This window comes from Diuraphis noxia, unplaced genomic scaffold (genome assembly GCF_037042655.1).
Source record: "Diuraphis noxia isolate RWA-SAM2 unplaced genomic scaffold, SU_Dnox_SAM2 contig0004, whole genome shotgun sequence".
In the NCBI taxonomy this organism is placed as follows: domain Eukaryota; kingdom Metazoa; phylum Arthropoda; class Insecta; order Hemiptera; family Aphididae; genus Diuraphis; species Diuraphis noxia.
Window position 1 is genome coordinate 28063838 of NW_028301714.1, and position 22615 is coordinate 28086452.

The 22615-nt window shown below is 29.2% G+C and overlaps 3 protein-coding genes across 5 annotated transcripts; 1 reads left to right on the forward strand and 2 right to left on the reverse strand.

Moving 5' to 3' along the window:
• Positions 1–132: 132 nt before the first annotated feature.
• LOC107173144 (cilia- and flagella-associated protein 144) lies at positions 133–7001 on the reverse strand. Of its 2 annotated transcripts, XM_089227444.1 has the most exons (5): positions 2770–2880; positions 2347–2562; positions 1081–1184; positions 492–639; positions 133–302 (listed from the first exon to the last, which is right to left on the reverse strand). In XM_089227444.1, the coding sequence occupies exons 3-5, from the start codon at positions 1166–1168 to the stop codon at positions 152–154; spliced, it is 387 nt and encodes a 128-aa protein (XP_089083570.1). In that variant the 5' UTR covers positions 1169–1184; positions 2347–2562; positions 2770–2880; the 3' UTR covers positions 133–151. The 2 variants fall into 2 exon arrangements, with proteins under 2 accessions (XP_089083570.1, XP_015379030.2); XM_015523544.2 differs by lacking the exons at positions 2347–2562; positions 2770–2880 and adding an exon at positions 6829–7001.
• Positions 6317–21494, forward strand: LOC107173153 (uncharacterized). Of its 2 annotated transcripts, XM_015523568.2 has the most exons (8): positions 6317–6731; positions 8077–8169; positions 12130–12220; positions 14699–14902; positions 15896–16037; positions 16996–17195; positions 17285–17437; positions 19327–21492. In XM_015523568.2, exons 2-8 carry the CDS (start codon positions 8136–8138, stop codon positions 20447–20449), a joined length of 1947 nt encoding a protein of 648 aa, XP_015379054.1. In that variant the 5' UTR covers positions 6317–6731; positions 8077–8135; the 3' UTR covers positions 20450–21492. The 2 variants fall into 2 exon arrangements, with proteins under 2 accessions (XP_015379054.1, XP_089083569.1); XM_089227443.1 differs by lacking the exons at positions 6317–6731; positions 12130–12220 and having other exon boundaries at positions 19327–21494.
• Positions 10795–14254, reverse strand: Rpn9 (regulatory particle non-ATPase 9). Its single transcript, XM_015523569.2, has 2 exons — positions 14096–14254; positions 10795–12041 (listed from the first exon to the last, which is right to left on the reverse strand). Exon 2 carries the CDS (start codon positions 12032–12034, stop codon positions 10940–10942), a length of 1095 nt encoding a protein of 364 aa, XP_015379055.1. The 5' UTR covers positions 12035–12041; positions 14096–14254; the 3' UTR covers positions 10795–10939.
• Positions 21495–22615: the final 1121 nt, after the last annotated feature.

The window sequence follows — 22615 nt, forward strand, 5'->3', positions numbered from 1 at the left end:
TTTTAAAAGAAGATGATATTGTGCATTTATCCTACTGTTAAAAAAAATGTTAAAAAGTAAATTTGTATAGGTATTTTGTACTATACCTAAAAAATATCCTGTTTAAAATGTTTAAATGATACAAACCGAAAAGAAAATATACAGTTTTATTTTATAATTTAAAAGGTATTCCACTAAATGGTACTTCATTTTTATAATTTTGCTTTAGTATAATGTCTAGTTTTATTTCGGGGGCTTCTACGTGAGGAAACATCAAAATATCTTCATTTCGTGGAATGAAGGATTTATCGTACCACCCATATCTACAAAAAAAAAAAAGTGAACTTAGTGACAAGCTGCTTCAATTTATTTTACAATTATTAAAATGTATATTATATCCATAGACCTTATACTCAGGTATAAGGTATATAAGGTATAAGGTCTATGATTATATCGTAAAAGATATTTTTTTTCATTGACATAAAATTTATTATGAACACTTCAATATTTACCTTTGACTTTCAGTTTTTGGAGAAGAAAATTTGTTCTTTGGTCCTAGGGATTTAGCTTGTGCCAAAAGTTCTATGTAGTGATTGTTTGGTTCACCTTGATTGACATTTGCTTCGTGGCGAGCATAAAATTTTCCCGTTACAGGTGATGCTATAAATTACATATTGTGTTTAAAATAGTTTAAATACAGGTAATGTTTAAACAGTTATGAACCAAAAATATTTCTATGCTCATAAGCTGGGGTCATCAATCATTATTTTTACTGGGACACATTAGGAATCCAGGAAACTTTCGAAGACCTTAAAAATTCAATGTATTTGCATATTATATTGAAAGTAGAGGTAAAATCGAAAATATAAAATTACTGCCTCATTTAATTCATAGTAAAGAATAATGATTTAATACATTTTTCGTCTACTGTCCATATAAAATTCATCTATAAACCACCATTTGGTAAAGACCCTTTCTCAAAAGTTTAGGTTTTCCACGATTAAAATAAGAACATTTGTTGGTGAGAGGTCTGCTCCACCCTGCATTGATAAACGTTTTAGAATAAATGCTCTGTAAAACTATCATAAATGCATAACTAACCTTTCAAATTAGGTCGAAATGTAGTGTAAACTTTCTGAAATTGTTTCTCTTTTTTGTACAATTCCACCAAAAGAGTGTAGTTGTACATTGTGTGTTTCGTGTGACTAGAAAAAAAAAAGTACAGAAATGTTTTTCCTTGTGTGGTTTTTTGTTATGAATGTAACAAACACGACATTAAATAAAATGGTTATCAGTCGCCTTCACTACCGTCTACCATAGTTTCATTCGCTACGCGAAACAACAATCAATCGCATATTTTCTTATTCCCCTAATGATTGCTATTTGTCTTGTCAACTGACGAAGTGACGACCGTTTCTTTGTTGTAAACCTTCGTACCTAATAAATTTGCTAGTCCCATTGTTACTTTCCGAACTCTGTATCCAGACTTGGGATCAATACGTTGGTTACAGGTGTTATAGCCGAATAAATATTATAATATTGCTGTCGATCTGTCCTTTAAAATATTCTACATAATAACATGTTATTCACGTCTATTTTAAAGACTAAAAATAGTCGTTACTAAAAACACTATTAATTTATTTATATATATATATATATAATCTAAGCACCACCAATGCCTACGCTTTATATTATTTTTATAAATTATAAACGTAGTTTGTTGTTTTCGTATCATAAAATATTATATCTGTAGGTACAATTTGTGTGTATGTCTAATTCACAATAAAATGTTTTATTTTAATAAACTTGAAACATGTCGGTGCGCAGTTTGTTTTCTCTCTCCCATATAGACAATAGAGAATAGACATTAATACATTATAGGTAATATGTTTTCGTGCAAAATTAGTTTTTCAATAATCTTGGAATAAAATAACTTCTTATTAAAATAATAGAAAATACAAATTTTAAAAGTTTGACTTCAGTTTATTTAAATATTGTCTCAAATTCTATATAGCTATAGCATGTCAAACATTGAAAAATATTATCTTCTATAATTTTTGTAATAGTAACTAGTAATCTTACCCCAAGAATACTAAAAACAAAATGTACTCTATCTATGTAGCGTATTGAACATTAATGGTGGAGAGCTGAAAACAGACATTAACGAGTAATATTAATAAGTATGAAACAATGTAATATTATGTTCATAAACATACCTACTCTGTTGATGACGAATTGCGAGAATTTTTTTAATTTATACATTATACGAGGTACTGTCGCGCAGACTATAGGACTATAGGTACTCAGTTTATAAGTAAGATGTCTATGACAAAATGTGATTTTAATTTATTTTTTTACTTTACATACCTTTAAACAATTCGCGATCCTTTAACTGGTGGAAATTTCGGTGTGTTGAGGAAGTCGTAATAAGGTATATAAATATTAAATATATTATTATATGTAGGTATATAACAGGTATGTATGTTTATCGTGCCTACACTTTAAACCAAATTACTACACGCCGCAATCATCAAATTTGGTCGTAATACGCATATACAGCCATACAGGGTATAACAGAAAGACCTGACAAAAAAAAAAAAAATTATAGGTACTAATTAAACGTATAAAAACAAAAAGTGTTATTATTATATGGTCAATAAATAATTTAAGAAATATACTCATGTCAATGAATTCTCAAAAATCATATTTTAAACAGTTATTACGTTCCAAATTGATTTAACCAAAATAATATTGAATTTAAAAAAAAATACTAAAAAATAAACTACCTACTTGACTTAGATTTTTCTTAAAATCAGATTCACAAATAGACTATATTGAATTGATCCAAACAATTTTTTATTAAATTAAATTTATTTTTTATTTTCTATACTAAAAATAAACGTGAAAAGCGCTTGGGTCACTTAATGCCCAAAAAAAAAAATGTAGATTTGAACAAAATGTATTCCAAAAGTCAGTTCAATCTGTTACACTTTTTATATTATTTATATATATAAATATAATATGTTATGCACTTTGAATGACATTAAAAATATTAGCCAACTTTTTTAAGCTTGACAAAATCATTTACAGACTGACTGCCACTTGGTAAATATCTTATACAACTATTCAGTCAACAATAAAGTACTCAAAAATGTTTCGTTTAGAAAAACAAATGTATAATTGTTACGGAATTCAAATCCTGCAGACGACTCGTAGGTACCTACTCTCAACTCATGACTAGATAATAATATTCTAACTGTGTACGTGACGGGTGATTTTACTATATATATATATACATTATACATATAAATAATACGTCTGCCAACTTTTCCTAATATTTGCCATTCACGCAAGAATAATGTATACAGTATACACCTAGGGTATTTGAATAAAAAAAAACTATTACACCAATATATATAATATACTTATACATAAACCTCACCTAGTTAAATGATATATCTCTATGCATGCAACATGCATTGTTTTTATTTTTTTATAAACAGTTCTGATTCGATTTTAAAATCTGATTATTTGAACTAGACACTTGAACTCTGCAATATAAAAATATATACGCTTTCATGATAGGTACTATAAATGTAAATAATAAAACTGAGTTGTTGTTGAGGCTCATTTAAAATAAAAAAAAATAAAAACTGAGTTGGATATTAATGGCACGAGGGGGTAGTTCCTGCACCACCTTACACGTAATATTTTACAAGGTGATTCTTTTAACGTAAGGGACTCAATGTTTCGAAAATTATTACCATCACCCAGTAAAAATGTTTTTTGTCACATAATAGCTATAATAAGTTTTAGGTACTGGCATAGACAGAAACGGCGCTAGGATTTGCGGGGCCCCAGGCAAAATAAATAACAGTCACATTACATATTATCCAAGCTAGCTAACTAATCTCTGAACAGTATAAAATATCATTTAAGAACTGCGTGGCCTTGATTATAATTTTAAAATCGAATGGCTCGGGGCAACTGCCCCGATTGCCCCCCCTCGCGCCGTCCCTGGGCATAGAGATTAGAAACTAAAAAATAATTTGTAAAATGAAAGTTTCAAATGTTTATTAACAGGTCAAAATGTGCTAAAATATTTTTTTAAATGTATCATGTCCAGTGGCCATATTGAAAATATAATGTTTTTTTTTTAAACTAATAAATAATTAAACATTATACATAGTAAATACTAAATGCTTTAAAAGATAGTTAGCAACTTTTTTTTTAAATCTTTTTAATTGGAATTTTTTTCAATGTTATTATTAACAGTAATAAACTTCTTTTTGGTTTCAATTAATAAAGAAGGATTATGCGTGTTAATCTATTATTAAGTCGAAATGAATATGTAAAATGTTACTTTTTATTTAAGATAAATTACCAAATAATTTTTAATAGCAAATTAAATGTTATAAATTTTAATTATTACCCTTTAAATTGAAAAATTTAAAGAGTCAAATTTTCATTCATAAAAAATTATTATTATAAATATATTTTTGAAATGAATATCACCATCTTTACGGATAGATTCTAAAGATAATAGTGATAAGTGATAACTGAATACTGGTATAACCACAGAATATTCATTGGTAGAAGCATATTATTGTTGTAATATGCGTTCATGACGTTCATGACGTTCATGTATACGAATAAATTTAAATATTTAACACAAAATCTAATAAATATGGCCAACGAGGGGAACATGGCCCTGTGCCTCCCCTGGATACGCCACTGATCATGTCTATATAAATATTTGACGAAAATTTCAAGACGACGGCTGTTTTTCGTCCTTTAAATAGAAATAGATATCTACATGACAAAAAACAAAATTGACTTAGCTAAAAAAAAAGTTTTTCGTGGGAGCTTACTAATTTTGACTCTCTAGTCTCTATAATAGTTTAATAAGTTAACAGTCTAAACAACTTAATTATATGAAATTTGCTACCAGCAACCTTTATAAGATGTTAAAAATTTGAACATATTTTATTCTATATTAGATATCTATATATATATACATATCTAATCGTCATGTTTATATTTTATCTTATATATATGTGTAAATATATTTACATTGCTATACTAATAAATTTATTTTTCTATTAGTAGTTATAATATGTACGTCATACGATATTAAATAGATAACAGCTAATTAGGCTTGGTTAGTTTAGTAGGCTAGTGGGTCTTAACATCATAAAATGAAACTTTTTAAACTGATTAAATTAACCTAACCCTAATCTAACCTGACCTAACTTAACCACTATAATGTCTTTAGTTGTATGTAAACCAATGCAGCAGTAGCGCGAACAGGATTTTTTTATTTTGATGGGTGAGGAGATTATAGGCACCTACTTACAGCGTTTAAAATAATACTTGCGGCTTTACAAAGTACTTTGTACACTACGTTATGTCATAATTATTTAAAAACTAATGGTTTGCTCGATTTTTTTCGTATTGATACAATTAATCAAATCTTTGATTTTCCTGAGTTTTAAAAAAAAGTTATAAACATTGCGTGGTAACTAAACTGCAATAATAATATTATTATTCTCGTTAATCCAATACTTTGCTCTTCTAACTCTCTAAGTATAAGTAGATTTTCACCATAAACGTGTCTACGGGTCCTGTGAAATTTTATCCAACAGGTGCATTATAAATTACGGTGCATACAATATAAAATTATTTTCTAAGTTAATGATTTCGTATTAAGATTTTTGATTTTCATCACATGGACTGCTTGATAATTTATACTTACCTTGTATAACCATTGATTATAGAAGTATATTATATACAAAACGATGGTTAGAATTATTATAATATAATATGTAATATGTAATAAGAAAATTTGTAATTATAAAAATTAACATTTGTAAAAAGTATTATTAGTATTAAAATTATATTTCAAAATACTAAATACAATTTCATATAACATATAATACCTAGTTATTTATTTATCTGATAAAAGGAATCTTGTTTTTATTCCTAATAAAAAACGTAAGACTGATTTAATTATTATCAGACTATAAAAGCTTATTTCGAAATTTGGGGGTCATATTCTCAAACACCTTAATCTATTTTTTTTAATTTTTTAATTTTTATTTTTTTTTTTGGTGGGGTGGGGGGGGGGGGGTGTAGTAACCATGGCCCTAGATACGCCACTGCTGTGCATGACCTGCGGGCTGCGGATGATGGCTGAACGCGCCTACGATCTTCACATAAACCATATAAACTTATAGACCTAAAAACAGTATAAACTATTATTGTTGCCGTACGCGTATCGGTCGACGGCCGTCGCTGTTCGTCGTCCGTCGGCTTATAAACGATAACGAAAAGAAAACTCGAATGCGGTTTGATTCACCGAACATACGAGGCAGTTAGCGCGCGTCTTGCCCCGGCGTGACAGTAGCTTTTCTCGTCTGCTCCCCGTCGCACCTCACGGTGGTGGTCCGTCTCTCGTTTCGTTTAATTAAGCGGTCTATGCAATTATAATAAACAACGATAATCTACAATCGTCTAATCACAGAATTGAGAATTTCGATCGATCCGAACAAATAGACAAAGTTTTCGTACGTGTTCACGGTCGTCGCGAGATTTTTTCGATTTGATTTTTAGAATCCGTTCAACAAAAGATCGAATCCGTTTGGCGATGATTGTGATTTACGATTATTAAAATCGAATCCGACGCGTATCTGCGTAATAACCAACGTTTTTAATATAAAACCGTTCATTCAGTCTGGTTTTTTTATACTCAGGTATTTATAAAATATTATATCAAATTGTATAATACGCGTAGTACGAGTGTCCATTATAAATTACAATATTTACAATACAACGTTTAGGTATGCTTACCGTGTCCTCTCTCGTAGGCACCGTGACATTTTGAAAAGATGATGATTTATATTATTTTATTAAGTGGTACCATAGCGGACAGAAACAAATACTATTGGTTTGTCCTATACCTATAATATTTCATAGTGATTATACATGTTAAGCGGTACCTTTATTGTGTGTAACTGTCAAGGTGTTGACTCGTATCTGTGTGCGATATGGGCGATATTAATTGTTACGACTTACGACGATAATACAATATTATTTAGTTATTATCGTCATAATAAATAGTAAATACCTACCTATTAATTATTAAGACAACTTAATATGAATATGACTGAATATAAAAAGTAAAAATAAATGTTTTTTTTTCTATTTAAAAACCGGATAGTATGTATTTAATAATATTCATAAGCCATACAGTATTGTACTTTACCGAGTAAAATAAAAATATGCCTTATCCGTAAATGTGATATCATATTATTATAATTCAGTCGTAACTTCCTAATACCTATGTTACGTATGGTTTGCGACGCGAGCAAGTTTCGATTTTGTTTATAGAAACTGTACATTTTATGTATATGATGGTCTATTTATAAACACGGGAGCATGTAAAAATGTCAAATGTTTTACTGCCAATTACTTCGGCTGGAAATTTTTTTGAAAACTGTTAATTTTGTGCTATCCTTCTAAAAATCCAAATTAGATAACCGTTTCCGCCACTCCGTCAGATTCAATCGAAAAACGACAGAGTTCCTATTATAGCCACCAATATAACTATGTGGGTACCTACCTATAGAACATAAATTATTTTAACACTTTAACTGGCTAAACTAAACAGATATTTAGGAATATGAATCGTTTATTTACGAAAGGTAATAATAGTCTCAATTTTTTTAGAAAATTAATTTTATAGAAAAAATATGATCTCTAGCTATAAACGAATCTTTAAATTTTCAAGGAGTCAAATTCGTATAATAATGATATTGTTTATTTTTTACCATGGCAGTTCAGACATTTAATTTGTGTATGCATTTTAAATTTCTCAAAAACTTTATATTTTGGGTTTAAACAGGAATTAAATTTCTTTCATAAATAATCATATGTGCAATGTGCTTATAATCGATAAAAATAGGAGTATATTAATATATTATTATGGTGGCGTCGACAACACAAGAAATGGCGCCAAAATGATGAATTTAAAATCGACCTATTGCGCACATGTATTATACCGCCGTTAATACAGTTTGTATTTTGTCATATTTTCAGTGGACATCAACAAACGGATTATCTTCCAACATTCGAGTACTGAGACACCCAAATAAATCATGATTAAAGTGGACGAATCGGACCCAATAGGAGGTAAAATGTTTTTTTTTTATTGTTTTTTTCTAGTTTAATCTATATAGTATATATAAATACTGTATTACTATAAATAGTATGTTCATATTATTATTATTATTGAACATAATACACGAAAAATAGATATTCGTGATTATGTCTCTGTCACATGACCGTTATTGTAGCCTACAAGAGAGAGTAGCTTTTTGGGAACCATGCCTCCCAATAAGAACTTACATAAGTCTTGAACTGTCGTATTTTTTGAAAAAATTCTATCTACATTTTTCAAAGTCTTATTGGAAATATTGATATAGACTCTATAAATATATAAATTTTTAATAAAATAAAAGTTTTGTAGTGAATAGTGACTATTTAAATTGTATTATGCGTCAAGTTCTATAAATCGTACAATAGTACATGTAAATTATTTATGAAAAAGTCCAGATTAATATGTAACTCCTTTAAATAAGCTCTTCAGTATGATAACGATGAAAATAACATAATTATGGTTTTGTTCTTATTAAAGATTTGAACAAAGTAACATTGGCATCAACTTTGCAATCAAATATTGGCTACAGCTGTTAATAAATATTATAATATTAAAATACTAAGACATTACTTTCATTGACAAGTGTTAAAAATAAAAATATATAAATCGAGTAGGAAATCGAATAAATAGTACTTCGAAATAATATGAACTTTATAATATATAAGTATTAAATTGTTATAGTACCTATTAACTAGGTAACTGAAATGAACATATTCAAATGAATAATGATAAGATTTTTTTTCAAACTATTATACAATTCGTTTTGAAAGTTACAATATTTAATTTAAATTTAATGGATTTAAATGTTTGTAAAATATAAATTATATACAAAATAAAAATAAAATGATATAGCCTGCATTGTAGTTATAAAGAATGATAGTTTGGGGAACTTTTTTTTTTTTTTTTTGAGAATTTTTTTATTAAGTTGAAAAATTAAGTGGTACGTTGTGATAACTTGGTACAGCTGAAGATTAAATGAAATGAGGAATATAATAGATCGTTGTAGATTGTGCTAATGGGAGGTGGTAATTTAAATGAGAGTTTGAATAAATGAAAGGGGAATAAGGTGTAACCAAATTGGAGGTTATTAATCCATTTCCTTACAAGATATAAGGTCGTTGAACCAGAGTTGGGGTGGCCGTTCGAGTATAGCCTATATAATATATATATTGTAGTTCTATACCTGCCAAAGACGAAATGAGGCTGGACTGTACTTATATAAATCCTGAGGTTAGGAATTAAATCATAGGACTTTAGTACTATAAGTGTATAAGAATAAGAGTAATTGGGGAGGAGAGTGGTGGCGTGGGGGTTCTAAGCCTCTAAGGTCCTAACAGCACACAGATTTCAGTTCCTTCCTATGTGATTTACATAATAACATCATAGAAATAATTATAATTTTTGTACCAAAACGAAATGGAAATCTTTAGTACCTCCCTCCCTTTAATTTGAGATAGGACAGGATAGTTGAGAACATTTTATATGTGTATTTTTTTATTATCATCAAATATTATAAGTATATTACCAATAAGGTAATAACGATGGGAATACACGTAACCTTACCAAAATTTAACAATTTTAAGTATTTACTCAGGATGCGCTTGTGTAGATGACAGCTGATTTAAAACTGTAGAAGAATATTATTTACATATAGCTATTATACGAGGTACGGATTTCGCGATACCCGTACGTAACGTGGGCGTTGACAAGGTGGAAAAAAAACCATCACAATACTATACGAAGAACACGGCCGTCGTTGTCCGAGCTCATCGGTCCGGTGAGCGTAAAGTATTTGCGAGATCAGCAACGGGGACTCTATAATAGTCTATAACATAATAATAATACGTCGGCCGTGCTAAAATTAGACAGTCCGAAGCGTATCCCCAACCGCCGACCGGACGCTGTCATTCTTTTCTACTGCTGCGATAGCGTAATTTTATCGTATTATTATTACTATATTAAACGTGTGTTGTAGTCGTATATACATATAATATTAATAATATAAAAATATATTATTATAAACGTACAACGTACCACGGTAAAAACGTAATTTTTTTTTTTGGCAACAATGTACATATTTCATTTTTTTGTTTTCTGCCAGAGTGTACGAAAAATTCACCTATTTATAAAAGTCCCGCCGGCCGGGTCCGCCGACTTTTGCTCCTCTAAACCGCCTTAACGGTGTGTAATGAATGACGCCGGACCACGATCGCTGTATAATTTACCAAGTGTACGTCGTGAGTGCAGTGTGCATACCTATTGCTTTTGAACGTCTGCCAACCGAATTTCCGTACCGTTTACTGGCATAGTTTTTTTTTATTATTTCGTTTGACTCCCTCGTTGAGGAAATAACCGAAAAATCTAGTAAACATGTTTCACAAACTTAATAGACCACAGATTGGAGATAAATAATTGGCCCTTCCGGCACATAATCATATGAACTTATTAAGGTAGCGATTTGAGTACCCGCCAAAATGTTTCCTAAGAGAAAGTGTTTCGATACTATTTAAAAAATCATTCATAGTACTTACACAATACACAGTCAATTTACATAACAGTAGATATGAGTAAATTATAATGAAAAAAAAGCACAATCATTAATATGTTACACACTCAATTTTATTGTACGTTTTACAACAATTAATCTTATAAAATACATTTAATACATTTTAGTGTTAGGTATGTTGTAATTGAAAAGAATATTTTATAAACAGACCGTAATAATAATATACTATATAATGTTTAAACTTTCAAAAAATCTTGGGCTTCATCTTGCATCCTGTACTGCATATTCTTGACTTCTGAACACCATGTGTCCAGTCTACCAATCATACCCGATATTGGCGTTTTGTTCATCACCCTTGGTTGAACCCATTCCAAGTATACACCTTCACTGACTTGATCAATTTTACCCCTGACTAAACCTAATGACAATGCTTTCATTACCAACATTTCAATCTGTTCTAATGACAATTGTGTCTCAAGTGCAATCTCTTGAAATGATAAACACCTGTTTTTAGCTTGACGTTTGAATGTCATTTCCATCAAACAAAGTAGGGAAATTTTTTGTCTGAGTTTATGTTCTTGGACTGCTATATCAGGTATGGAAGCCCACTGCGGCTTCATTTTGGCAAATTTTGTGATGTTTCCAGTGTTGAAAGCATTTAACAGTTCTACTAACCAATAATTTGTTGTATTGGTTAATGAATCTAAAATGGGATGCATCAGCAGTTCACCCAAATTATAGATGTCATCACTTAATAACGCAGCAAGTCCCAATAAAAATGCGTTTCTTACTTGATCTGGTTGGCTAATCGTAGACAAGTCAATAGAGCCCAAATACTTCAAACAAGTGCGATAGTATTCAGTGTGTTTTCCTTGAATACGATATAGATGACTGGCTAACAAATAATACCGGCTATGTACTGGGGATATTTCATCCAGATCACTCAGCAATTTATCAACATCAGTAATAACGACCAAACAATCTTGTTGATTTTTCAATTTATCTAAAAGTATTTCACCTTTTAGAACCTTAGCAAAAATTAAAGCTTCAACTTTGTCTTTAACTTTGGGTTCCAGAGTTTCTAAAAATATAACGGCTTCCTTTGGTTCCTTGATGAATGGAATTACATACGAAACAATTTCAACCAAAGCAAAAGAATTCATTTTGCTCTCTATTGGTTGAATAAATTTATTGTAGAAATTCAACAAATCAACTTTTTTTTGAATATTTGTATCCTTAACATAGGTCAAAAGTTTTAAAGTCAATTGATGCCATAATTTTTTTGTTTGTAATTCTTCCAATTCAGACATCTCAACTTCAGCTTGTGCCATGTTTTTACTATAAAAAAAAATATATAGATTAAACAATTTTTATTTTAAAGTTCAATATGTAAATAATAATTTAAGTATTGTAATTATGTTTTTAGAACTAGAACCTAGTTTTCCTTTCAAAGATATTACAATTCGTAGAGGAGTAGATATGAAAGAACACTATGAACTACAATCTGAGATTGGACGGTAAGAATTTCTATTCATTTTGCACCGGTTTTATTGTTAAGTTATTTGATTAAGGAGCCAGATAATTAAATAATACATTAATATAGTTATGATAATAACTTGTACAAAAATTAATAAGAACTCAATAGATTGACACATAGTACATACATTTAGTAGGTACTTTTGCCAAATACATTTCTAATTTGATCTAAAAATCAACTTAAACTAATATATCAAATAAGTACCTTTAGGCTGTAATATTAATTATGAAATGTAAATACAAATAGTGCTAAAAAGATAAATTATAAAATCGTAGGTTGTGCACAAAGTAAATTATTATTTACTGGCACTAATAAAGTTTGCCCAAATATTCCAACTATGTGATAATGACCATCACGACCGTGTTAGCTGGCTTTAAGCTATTTATAAAATATACAAAGCTTTTAATGCCAACTGTCTAAAAACAACTTAAGACTCTATGGTAATACTATTGTGAAAATCTTTTCAAAAGATAATTACTTCTGATTTCATACCTTATTATTTTATATAAAATTATAAAAACGATTAATAAGAACAAATATTCTAGAATACATTTAATTTAAATAAAGTAAGATGCACAAGATAGGTGGATCATATTAATTGAACAATTTTAAAAACAACTTTATTTTACATTACTCATTTTTTATACTATCACATAGCTGTTTATTGTAAACATTTAAAATAAATGATAATAACAAAATTTTTTGGCATAAGACGTTTATAAATAAACATCTATATCATAAACAAATGAATAGGATAGATTTTTTAGGTACACAAATAACTTAAATATAATGTTATAGCATAATGGGATGAATATTTTAAGGAATAATTTTCATTTATGCTTATAAGTTTTTATAACAATCAAAAATTTAATTGTCGTAAAAATTAATATATTTTTTGAATAGAGTATAACTTATTATAAATTATTTGACGTAGAAAACAGTTAATTAATATGTTTAAAAGGGATATTATTATAAAGTATCAATAATAATATTTTAGTTAAGTTTAAGTAAAATAATTCTGTATCAGAAAATTAATCATAATAGCATTTCAAGATGAAGAAAATATTTATCTATCCGGCTAAGGCCGTATATTTTTTGAATATAAACTCTAATACTAGTACATAGGTACTAAATCAGATGATCAAATATCATACTTAAAAAATATAAATTTATTTCATTTAAATTGTTATATTTTAATAATTAATAAAAAATCTACTAAGTAACAGGTACATTATTGGCTATATATTATACTTTTTAAAATCAGCTTAAAATGGTATGTATTACTTATTAGATAAAATAAATTAAAGAGAATAAATCTATTTTAAGTAAATTAAAAGTTTTTATAAAATATTATGATTTTTGTTTTTCATAAAATACTAATGATTATTCTTTGTTGATCTTTGAAATAATATTACAAAATATATAAAAGTTCATATTAATGTTATCCATACATAAATCCATATATAATTTGAAATACTTTCAAATAAATTAGCAAATAAAAATTATAGCTTTTTAAAATAATGTTCAACAGTTAACTCAAATTATTTTAACAGTTTTAATTTAACGGACCTAACCTAACCTAACCAAGATACAAAAAATGAATTATTCTATAATGTTACGAAAATAGTAATCATTTCCCAAAATTGACATATTTCCTATTATTGATTTACCAACTTTTAACTTAGGACAAACATCTAAAAGTATACATTTCTGTCGAGTCATTGTGACATTGTGTCTTAATAAAAAATGATAGATTTTTGTGAAGAGATTACCTACATATACAGTCTAAAAAATATATTTTCAAATAAATTTATTATAATTAAATAGTAGATAATTAATAATACATAATACTTACATAATAATTTCAATGAAAATACAGGAGAGTATTAAATTCGAAGAGGAAATTTGATGTTCGTTTGTTTTGCAGTGGCGCTTCTAACAAGTAATACTAGTAATAGCCAATAGGTATGAAAACTACGAAATAATAATATATTAATATCACAAAATAAAACACTGATAACAAAATACACAACTCATGATTCCGGCATTACTTTTGTCTCGGAAGGAGGAGACTATTGCAGTGATACCAACTGTTGCGGAACAATATTTTAAACGCAATAAAACATAAAAATAATATAATATTATTAACATAACTACACAACACGGTTATTTTTTTTTATATAGTGACAGAGTCAGTACCACAGGATACGTCTTAAACTCTAAAATGACTGCACACATAAGTAATAAAATATAATATATCGAATGATCTTCTAGGCGTTAGGCCGTATTTTAGGCTAGTCTAGCTTATACCAAATCCATAAGTTATAAATCCAATTATAAAACAAATAAATAATAACAATAAAATTACTTAACGATGTTAATAATATTATCACAATATAGATTAATTAATGTGTACACTGTACGTTCATTAAAATATGTTTTATTTTTATTTTAAAAGGGGGAAGTTTGGTACGGTGTTCAAATGTCGAGAAAAAGCTACGAGTCTTATGCTGGCTGCTAAATTCGTCGGGATTGTTCATAAACAGGATCGGCGAAATGTGGAAAGAGAAGTAGAAATAATGTGTGAACTGCAACATCCCAGGTTGATACAACTCTACGACGCATTTGAAGCAAATAATGCAATGTGCTTCATTTTAGAACTGTAATTGAAGTATTTGTTTATCATGCTCTTTTTTTTAACTTGCAATTCATCCTAAAGTTGCAAAAATCTATACGGATGATCCAATTAATGCCATACACGCAGTATTTCAAAAATTATTAGCGTTCTCTAAAAATATTTTTATATACCTATTTTTGGTTAAAAGAAAAATAGATAAAAACATTGTTATAAAAAAATATATTTTTACTATTAATTATCATTGCCATTTTTAAATGTCTACTCTTGAATAATAACAAATATTTGGGGAGAGAGCTAATTATGACTAGAAGGGACTAAGCCCCAGCCCCCTACGATTTGCGCCTGTATATTATGTGCTAACAATAACAGTTTAGTTTATGTATTTAAAATGATTATTGAATCTATATCTAAAATCTAATCTATTATGTATAAAATATAAAACTTCATTTAAAAAATCTTATTCTGATTTTGTACTACGTCCATTTATTAGAATTATTAAAATATTAAAATTTTAAAAATTTACAAATTAAAAAAAAAATCAAATATCACTATACTCCCTACATTATAATATTATTATTTTTATTTATTAGTACATAAACTTTTTGGATGGAATTTAGTTACAAATTATCTTTTTTCAAACATATCTACTGTTTTGTGTTGGAATGTGTGGGTATATGAAAAACCCTCGACATTACCTGTTTATCGAGGAAAAATATCTGGACAAATATTATATGGGATATCACAAAGCATAATAAAGTTTTCCGCACATAATATGCTAAATTATGAAAATTTCGTTTAGTTTTTGACGTTTTTGTAACATACCATATATTTTAGTTTTTAAAACAAAATTAATTGTATCAGTAACAATGATTAATAAAAGGACAACGACAAAAAATATTGTATATTATCTACTCCAGTCCGGGTTATAGAGTGACTGTAGTTATTTAATATAATAACGTACTACATATTTTACCACTAACATGTACGATGTACACGAATATAATTTAATTCTTTCAGAGTCGAAGGAGGTGAATTATTTGAACGAGTAATTGGTGATGATTTTGTATTGACCGAAAAAGCTGTAACGATATTTATGCGACAGATCTGTGAGGGAGTACAATTTATTCACTCTAAAAATATACTCCATCTTGACCTCAAGGTATTTCGTATATATATGCTATTAGAAATAGCATATTACTCAGGGCCGGTTATGACGGAGGGTTTTAAACGCACTTGTTCCGGGCTGCAGATATTGGGGGGGGGGCATTATTTGGATGCCGGAAAAATGCAGTAAAACGTAATTAAAAGTTTTGGAATCTTGTTTAGGAAATTGGTTTTAAAAACATATCAACTTAAAAAATAATGATTAATTTGTAATTTGTATTTATATTATCATTTTAACTCCAAAATTAATACATCAAGATATGTCACGTGACAACAGAATGACATTATAGTGCATCTAAAGTCCTATAACGAACACAAAATGTTTTAGTATAAGGTATATTTTAATTTAAGATTCTGAGCGAGGCGATGATGGTGGTATTGATTTTACAGAGATTTATGTTAGTTAGGTAATATAGTTTTTAAAATCATCAGCAAAAAAACAAACAAAAATAAAGAGAGTTTTCGCAGACAGTTTTCGACAATTGTTTTGGTGTAATTTTATAAAAAATGATCATGTTATATTATATACAATCAATTTTCATCTGTTGTCTATACTACCATTTTAGATGCATCATTACATTTTCTAAATAATCTAACACGTTTTGATCTATTTATAGACATTTTCAATTTTCACTTGAAATAAACACTGTTTAGGTAGATATTTATAACCTGTAAGTTTGCAAATTTTTAATTTTATTTCCTTAACTACTTAGATATTGCGAGTTATTAATTTTTTACTGCTAGGATTTCCAAAAATAGATTTTACTTGGGCATCCGTAAGTCTAAATCCGGTCCTGGAGTATTACTACATAAACACTTATCTATAATACTTTAGTTTTTATATGAATGTTTATCATACAAAAATATTTTGTTTATGATGCGACGACTATCTTTACCTAAATCTAAACTACTTCTTATAAATTATAAACATATTTGCGTTAATCGGGTTTCAGCCGGAAAATATATTGTGCTTAACTAAAACTGGAAATCGTATAAAAATCATTGATTTTGGTTTGGCCAGAAAATTCAATCCAGAAAATAAACTTCAAGTATTATTTGGCACACCAGAATTTGTTGCGCCAGAAGTAGTAAACTTCGATGCTATCGGATTCGGAACAGACATGTGGTCAGTTGGAGTAATATGTTATGTCTTGTAAGTAATAAAATTATAATATTTATTCGAAGTTGAATTCGGTATCTGTAAATAGGATATTAAATCCGGAATATCTTTGTTTAATATAGGTTATCAGGTCTGTCGCCTTTTATGGGAGAAACCGACGTGGAAACTATGGCTAATGTAACAATTGCTCAATATGATTTTGATGATGAAGCATTCGATTCCATATCTAACGACGCAAAGGATTTCATCAAAAAGCTTCTTGTCAAAGATCACAAGTATGGTTATTCGTTGAGTTGTGGTATTATGTGATACATAAATATATAACATATAACATGAACTAATTAAAACTCACTGATATATTTTTTTTTTTTACTTCTTTTTACATAGCTAATATATTAAATAATTGTTTAAAGTGTTTTTCTTGTTATAAGAATACACTCTAGCCGTGCAACTTCAAGTTTTAACTTGGAGGGGCTTTACAAATTTAAATGAAACAGACACATGGGGACTTTGCCCCTCACACTCCATGTTTACATACCATTTTAAATACCAATATCATATTTTATTAAAATAGATCTATTACTAAAAAAAAAAATATTTTCAATAAAATAAATAAGGTACTTATATGTAATATATTATGTTATAATTGTAAATCTCGGTTCGACATTGCAAATTTATTCAAAATTTGTTCGTTGGAGAATTCATTCGATATATCTCATGCAATATAATAATTTTTGAGCTATTATTATTTATTAAACTTAAATAATGCTTTGCGGGTGATATGGATAATTTCTTTTAACAGCGATTATAATCGTATAAACAGTATACTGTTATGTACATATAGATTAGATAATAGATAAAGAGTTTAATACTTAAATTAAAATACAAATTTTTGAAGAGGCTGAGCCTCTCTTAGCCCCCCCCCCCCAGATTGCGCCTATGACTCTACCTATATACTGCTTTTAATCTGTATTTAAATACCTAGAAACTTAGTTTAACCTTTAACACTAATAATTTTATTGCATTATATTAAATAGTAATATTCTATAACATGGACACCTAATAAGTGATAACTTTTTGAATATTATAGCAATATGATGTGATTTATAAACAAACGTGTTTCGCTTCATCCAATTAACATTAAAATTAATTTAAAATAATTTTACTGATTCATAAATGCGATTCGAATTCCTTGAAATTAGGATGGAAATATTTGTAATTAAATTTGTATCCATTAACAAATGATTCTTTATACTTTGCAAATAAAATTATTATATTTTTATTTTGCATTACGATTTATAATTGATTAAAATATCTATCACAATAAAATGGTATTTCATACTTATAAAACATTCACCTTGTTGATAACTATGTTGAAGAAATTAAATGATTATTTAATTACCTAATGCATTTATTTTACTTTAAAGTCTTGGTGTTTTTACCTTTAACCAATATATTATTATACCTCCAAAAATAAACTACATAATATTTTTAATTTATGCGTTTTGTTTATAGTTGTATACATAATTAACTCGTTTGCAAGTAAAAATGTACAACAAATTATTAAATTAAATTAAATACAAAGTAAAATGTTTTTTTTTTAGGAAATTTAGGTGTTTATATATTTAATCAAAAGATTATAACTTATTGAATTGGGTTTTATTTAAAACTTATTTAAAAATGTATGTATTTTTTTAACTCTTTAATAAAAACAGTGTATTCTTCTATACAACTTCATGGTACCTATGTAGAAGTAACAATTTATTAATCATAATAAGATTTCTGTTTTTATATTGGTGTATTAATGTTTTCAGTAAATTGTTGTTATATATGCCTATTGGCTATTACCTTATGTATTTAGTTATTTTATGTACATTTTACTGTAAAGTATATGTCCTAATTTAGACTTTACTTCTTGTACAGATACCTATACACAATATTTATACTTAAAATGTATAATTATGTACCTACTAAAAATATTAGTGGTTTTATAAGTTTTTATATTGATATTATTTAATAGTCGTGTGTGTGGGTTCCTATTTTAATATATATTTTCTAGCGATAGGTATAAATGTATAATAATCTTTATACCTTCTCTCCTCTAATATACATGTTTAATATTCGCTACGAATTTTTATTGTGTGTGTATGTTGGTTGGTTGTAGGAGCCGTCTGACTGCCACCGAGTGTTTATCGCACCAATGGATGCAAAAGAAAAAACCGAAGAAAATATTACGAAAAAGTTCGAGCAAAAAATTGATTAAACAAATCGAAGAGAAAACGACACAGGCGCCGGTGTCGGTGGAGACTACAACATGCACCGGTCCAGAAGCGTTATTATTGCCACTGGATGCGAGCAAAGAAAATTTGAAAGAGTTGTGTAGCAAGTCACGTAGCCAATCGCCGTTGGAGGTTGCTGCTATATCGCCGACTTTGGCACAGCTCAGAATTCTACAAAAGGACAGTAAACAATCAAAGACGTGCGGGAATGACGACAACATGTCAACACCCACCGGAACTGCCTCTGGTGAATGTAGGATGAACACAGCCACCATGACTTCCGGCTTACCACAACACACAGCCACCACAACCTCCGGCATACCACAACACACAGCCACCACGACTTCCGGTGTACCGCCACACACGGCAGACACATCTTCTGGAGCTGCCGTCGATAGAACACCAGCGGTAGATATAGTGAATGGTAATGTGGACCGACAGCGGACATCAACGACCACCTGGTCGCAGACTATTTTCCAGACGATGACGAACAATGGAAGCTGTAGTAATAATTACCGGCGTGCATCGGACGTGTCGTACACGTTTTCGAACTTCCGGACGTCAACAGTGGCGGCGACGTCGTCCAATTTCCTGGGACAGGAGCTACGAGACCTTCAGACCATGATGTTGGGAGACCGGTCGGAAACACTGCAGCAAGACAGCAACGCAGGTGGCTCTGGGAGCAGCCTGCACAAGTTACTGCTTAACCGTCAGCACCTGACCGCGGCTGTCGCGGACAGGAAGCCCAAGTTCAAGTTCTCATCGATGAACCGCGACGTGCCGGCCGGGTCCCCACCGCCCGTCAGCAACCTGTTGTACTACATGACCGCGGCTGCGGCGGCGGCGTCGTCGTCGTCGTCGTCGTCATCGTCGTCATCCTCGTGTCGGTCCGCGCCTCATAGCAAACGCGCATCCCCCGAACACGAGTCGACCTCCGCCAGAGAGATGTTACTCAAATTGTTCTACGGCGGCAGCGACACCGTGGCCGAACCCAATTTGTCCACTTGATACGCATCGCCACCCCGCGCAAGTATATATATCATGATATATATATATATAAATATAACACGTACTTGTATACATTATATATATAATACGCACTTTAAACGTTAATACTTAATACATACACGAGTGCGTGATTCATTATTTATATCATAAATTATTAATTAAATGTAAATGTTTATAGATAAATCTGTGACATGTCAAATGTGTTATATTTATATATCTATTGCATATTATATTTCTGCCATCGTGGGTACAGCTAGGTTCCCGCTCCGCACTCTATTACAATAACATCCCCTCGGTCCTTATACTATACTGCTGGAAAAACGACGACTCTGCACACTATCAATTACCACCATGTAGGAAAATTATTTAACGTATTTTTATATAATATATTTAACGATACATATTATGTTGCGTATAATATATATTATCATTTTTCATTTTAACTCTAAAGCTCTGGAAAAGCTGTAATTTCCGACCATGATGGTGGGTTTTGTCTTATATATATAGACGTTCACACGCTATTTACTCAAATTTATAGTTACCAATTCTTTTTTACCGCCGTATTGTTAATATATAATATGATAGGTGCTCTCCGTAATATAGATTACAGTTTTTACTTGTATAACTTACTATAATAGGTACCTGTGCCAATTATACTTGTCTATATATTATATTGATACACAACGTACACTTAACTTTATACTGTTTTATTTTTGATTTACCAATTTTTAAAAAAAATCTATTTTTTATTATTCATATTATTTATTTCTACTTTGTATGAACGCTTGGATTATTGTTTGTTTTTATTACAATTGCGTTTTAAATCATATTTTATATAATTATACCAAAATATAGTAGTCGCGTTTTAGACTTTGTTATACAAATGTAAAAAAAGTTTTGATCACTAATTAGTAATTACCATATAATATTATACAAAATAATGATTATGAAAATAAATATTGGCTCAATATAGGATTAATTAAGTTGTTAATAGTTTTAATCGTTTGATGTATACCTACAATTTTACCTACAATTTTATATAAATTATATTTAAGTACCTAATAAAAATGTATATTATGTTGTTTTAATATCTATCAAAACATGTATTATCAAGAAATTTTAATATATGTATATAAATATCTTTTATCATTTTAGACTCTAGTGTATTTGATTCGTATAGTTTCTAAATAATTTTTTTCACTCATCCTTTGTTTAATGTCATGTCCCGTATAAAATAATTATATATAGGTACCATGACTATTAAACTAATATCGTACAATCAATTGAAATTAAATAAATTTAATTGAGTAACCAGTGTATCTACTGGAGTATATATTCTACGTCCGTACCTATGTTTGAATTAGCCATAATAACTTGTTAGTTGTTTACGATTTATCTGACGTCTTATAACTACTATAGTATTTATCTATAGTTTGTATCAGATGTATACACGAATAAACGACGCAATGCCATATCTAATAAGTGAGAAAAAAACAATATCTAAAGCTTAGCAATAATCGACATACAGTGGTGGACGCAAGGGGGACCCCCTTCAAAAAAGGATTGATGATTAATTATTTTATAATAAACTGTTATATATAACTTGTTTAAATACAATAAATAATTATTTACAAATAACCGTAATTATTCTTATTTTTTCAAACCTTCCCCCCAATTTTTTTTTCTGCGTCCGCCCCTGTCGACATACCATTATAAACTCATAACATAATATAGACTATATACGTAATAATACGTAATAATACCAATTAAATCATTGTCATCTTTATTAGATACATATTTTACTAATGTAAGAGTTTTTACTTTTTGCGTTTGTTTTTGCTTGATTGGAGAAGAGAGTTTATTTGTATGCATATTATCACATAATCATAATATGGTCGAACTACAATAGCATTTTTGACAATTTATAGATATTATTGTCAACGTGTTTGCAGAATTGTTTCGCGCACAGACACATATATACAGACATACAGTATATTTTCTCAGTAGATCTCTATATTCAAATGCATATTAGCATATTATCTACCACGATAACTCCACATAAATATTATTTATAATTCAATATTATCTCTGTGCACAGGGATCGGATGACTGCTGCTGAAGCACTCAAACACAACTGGTTGAAGACAGCAGAACGGCGGAAAGCGT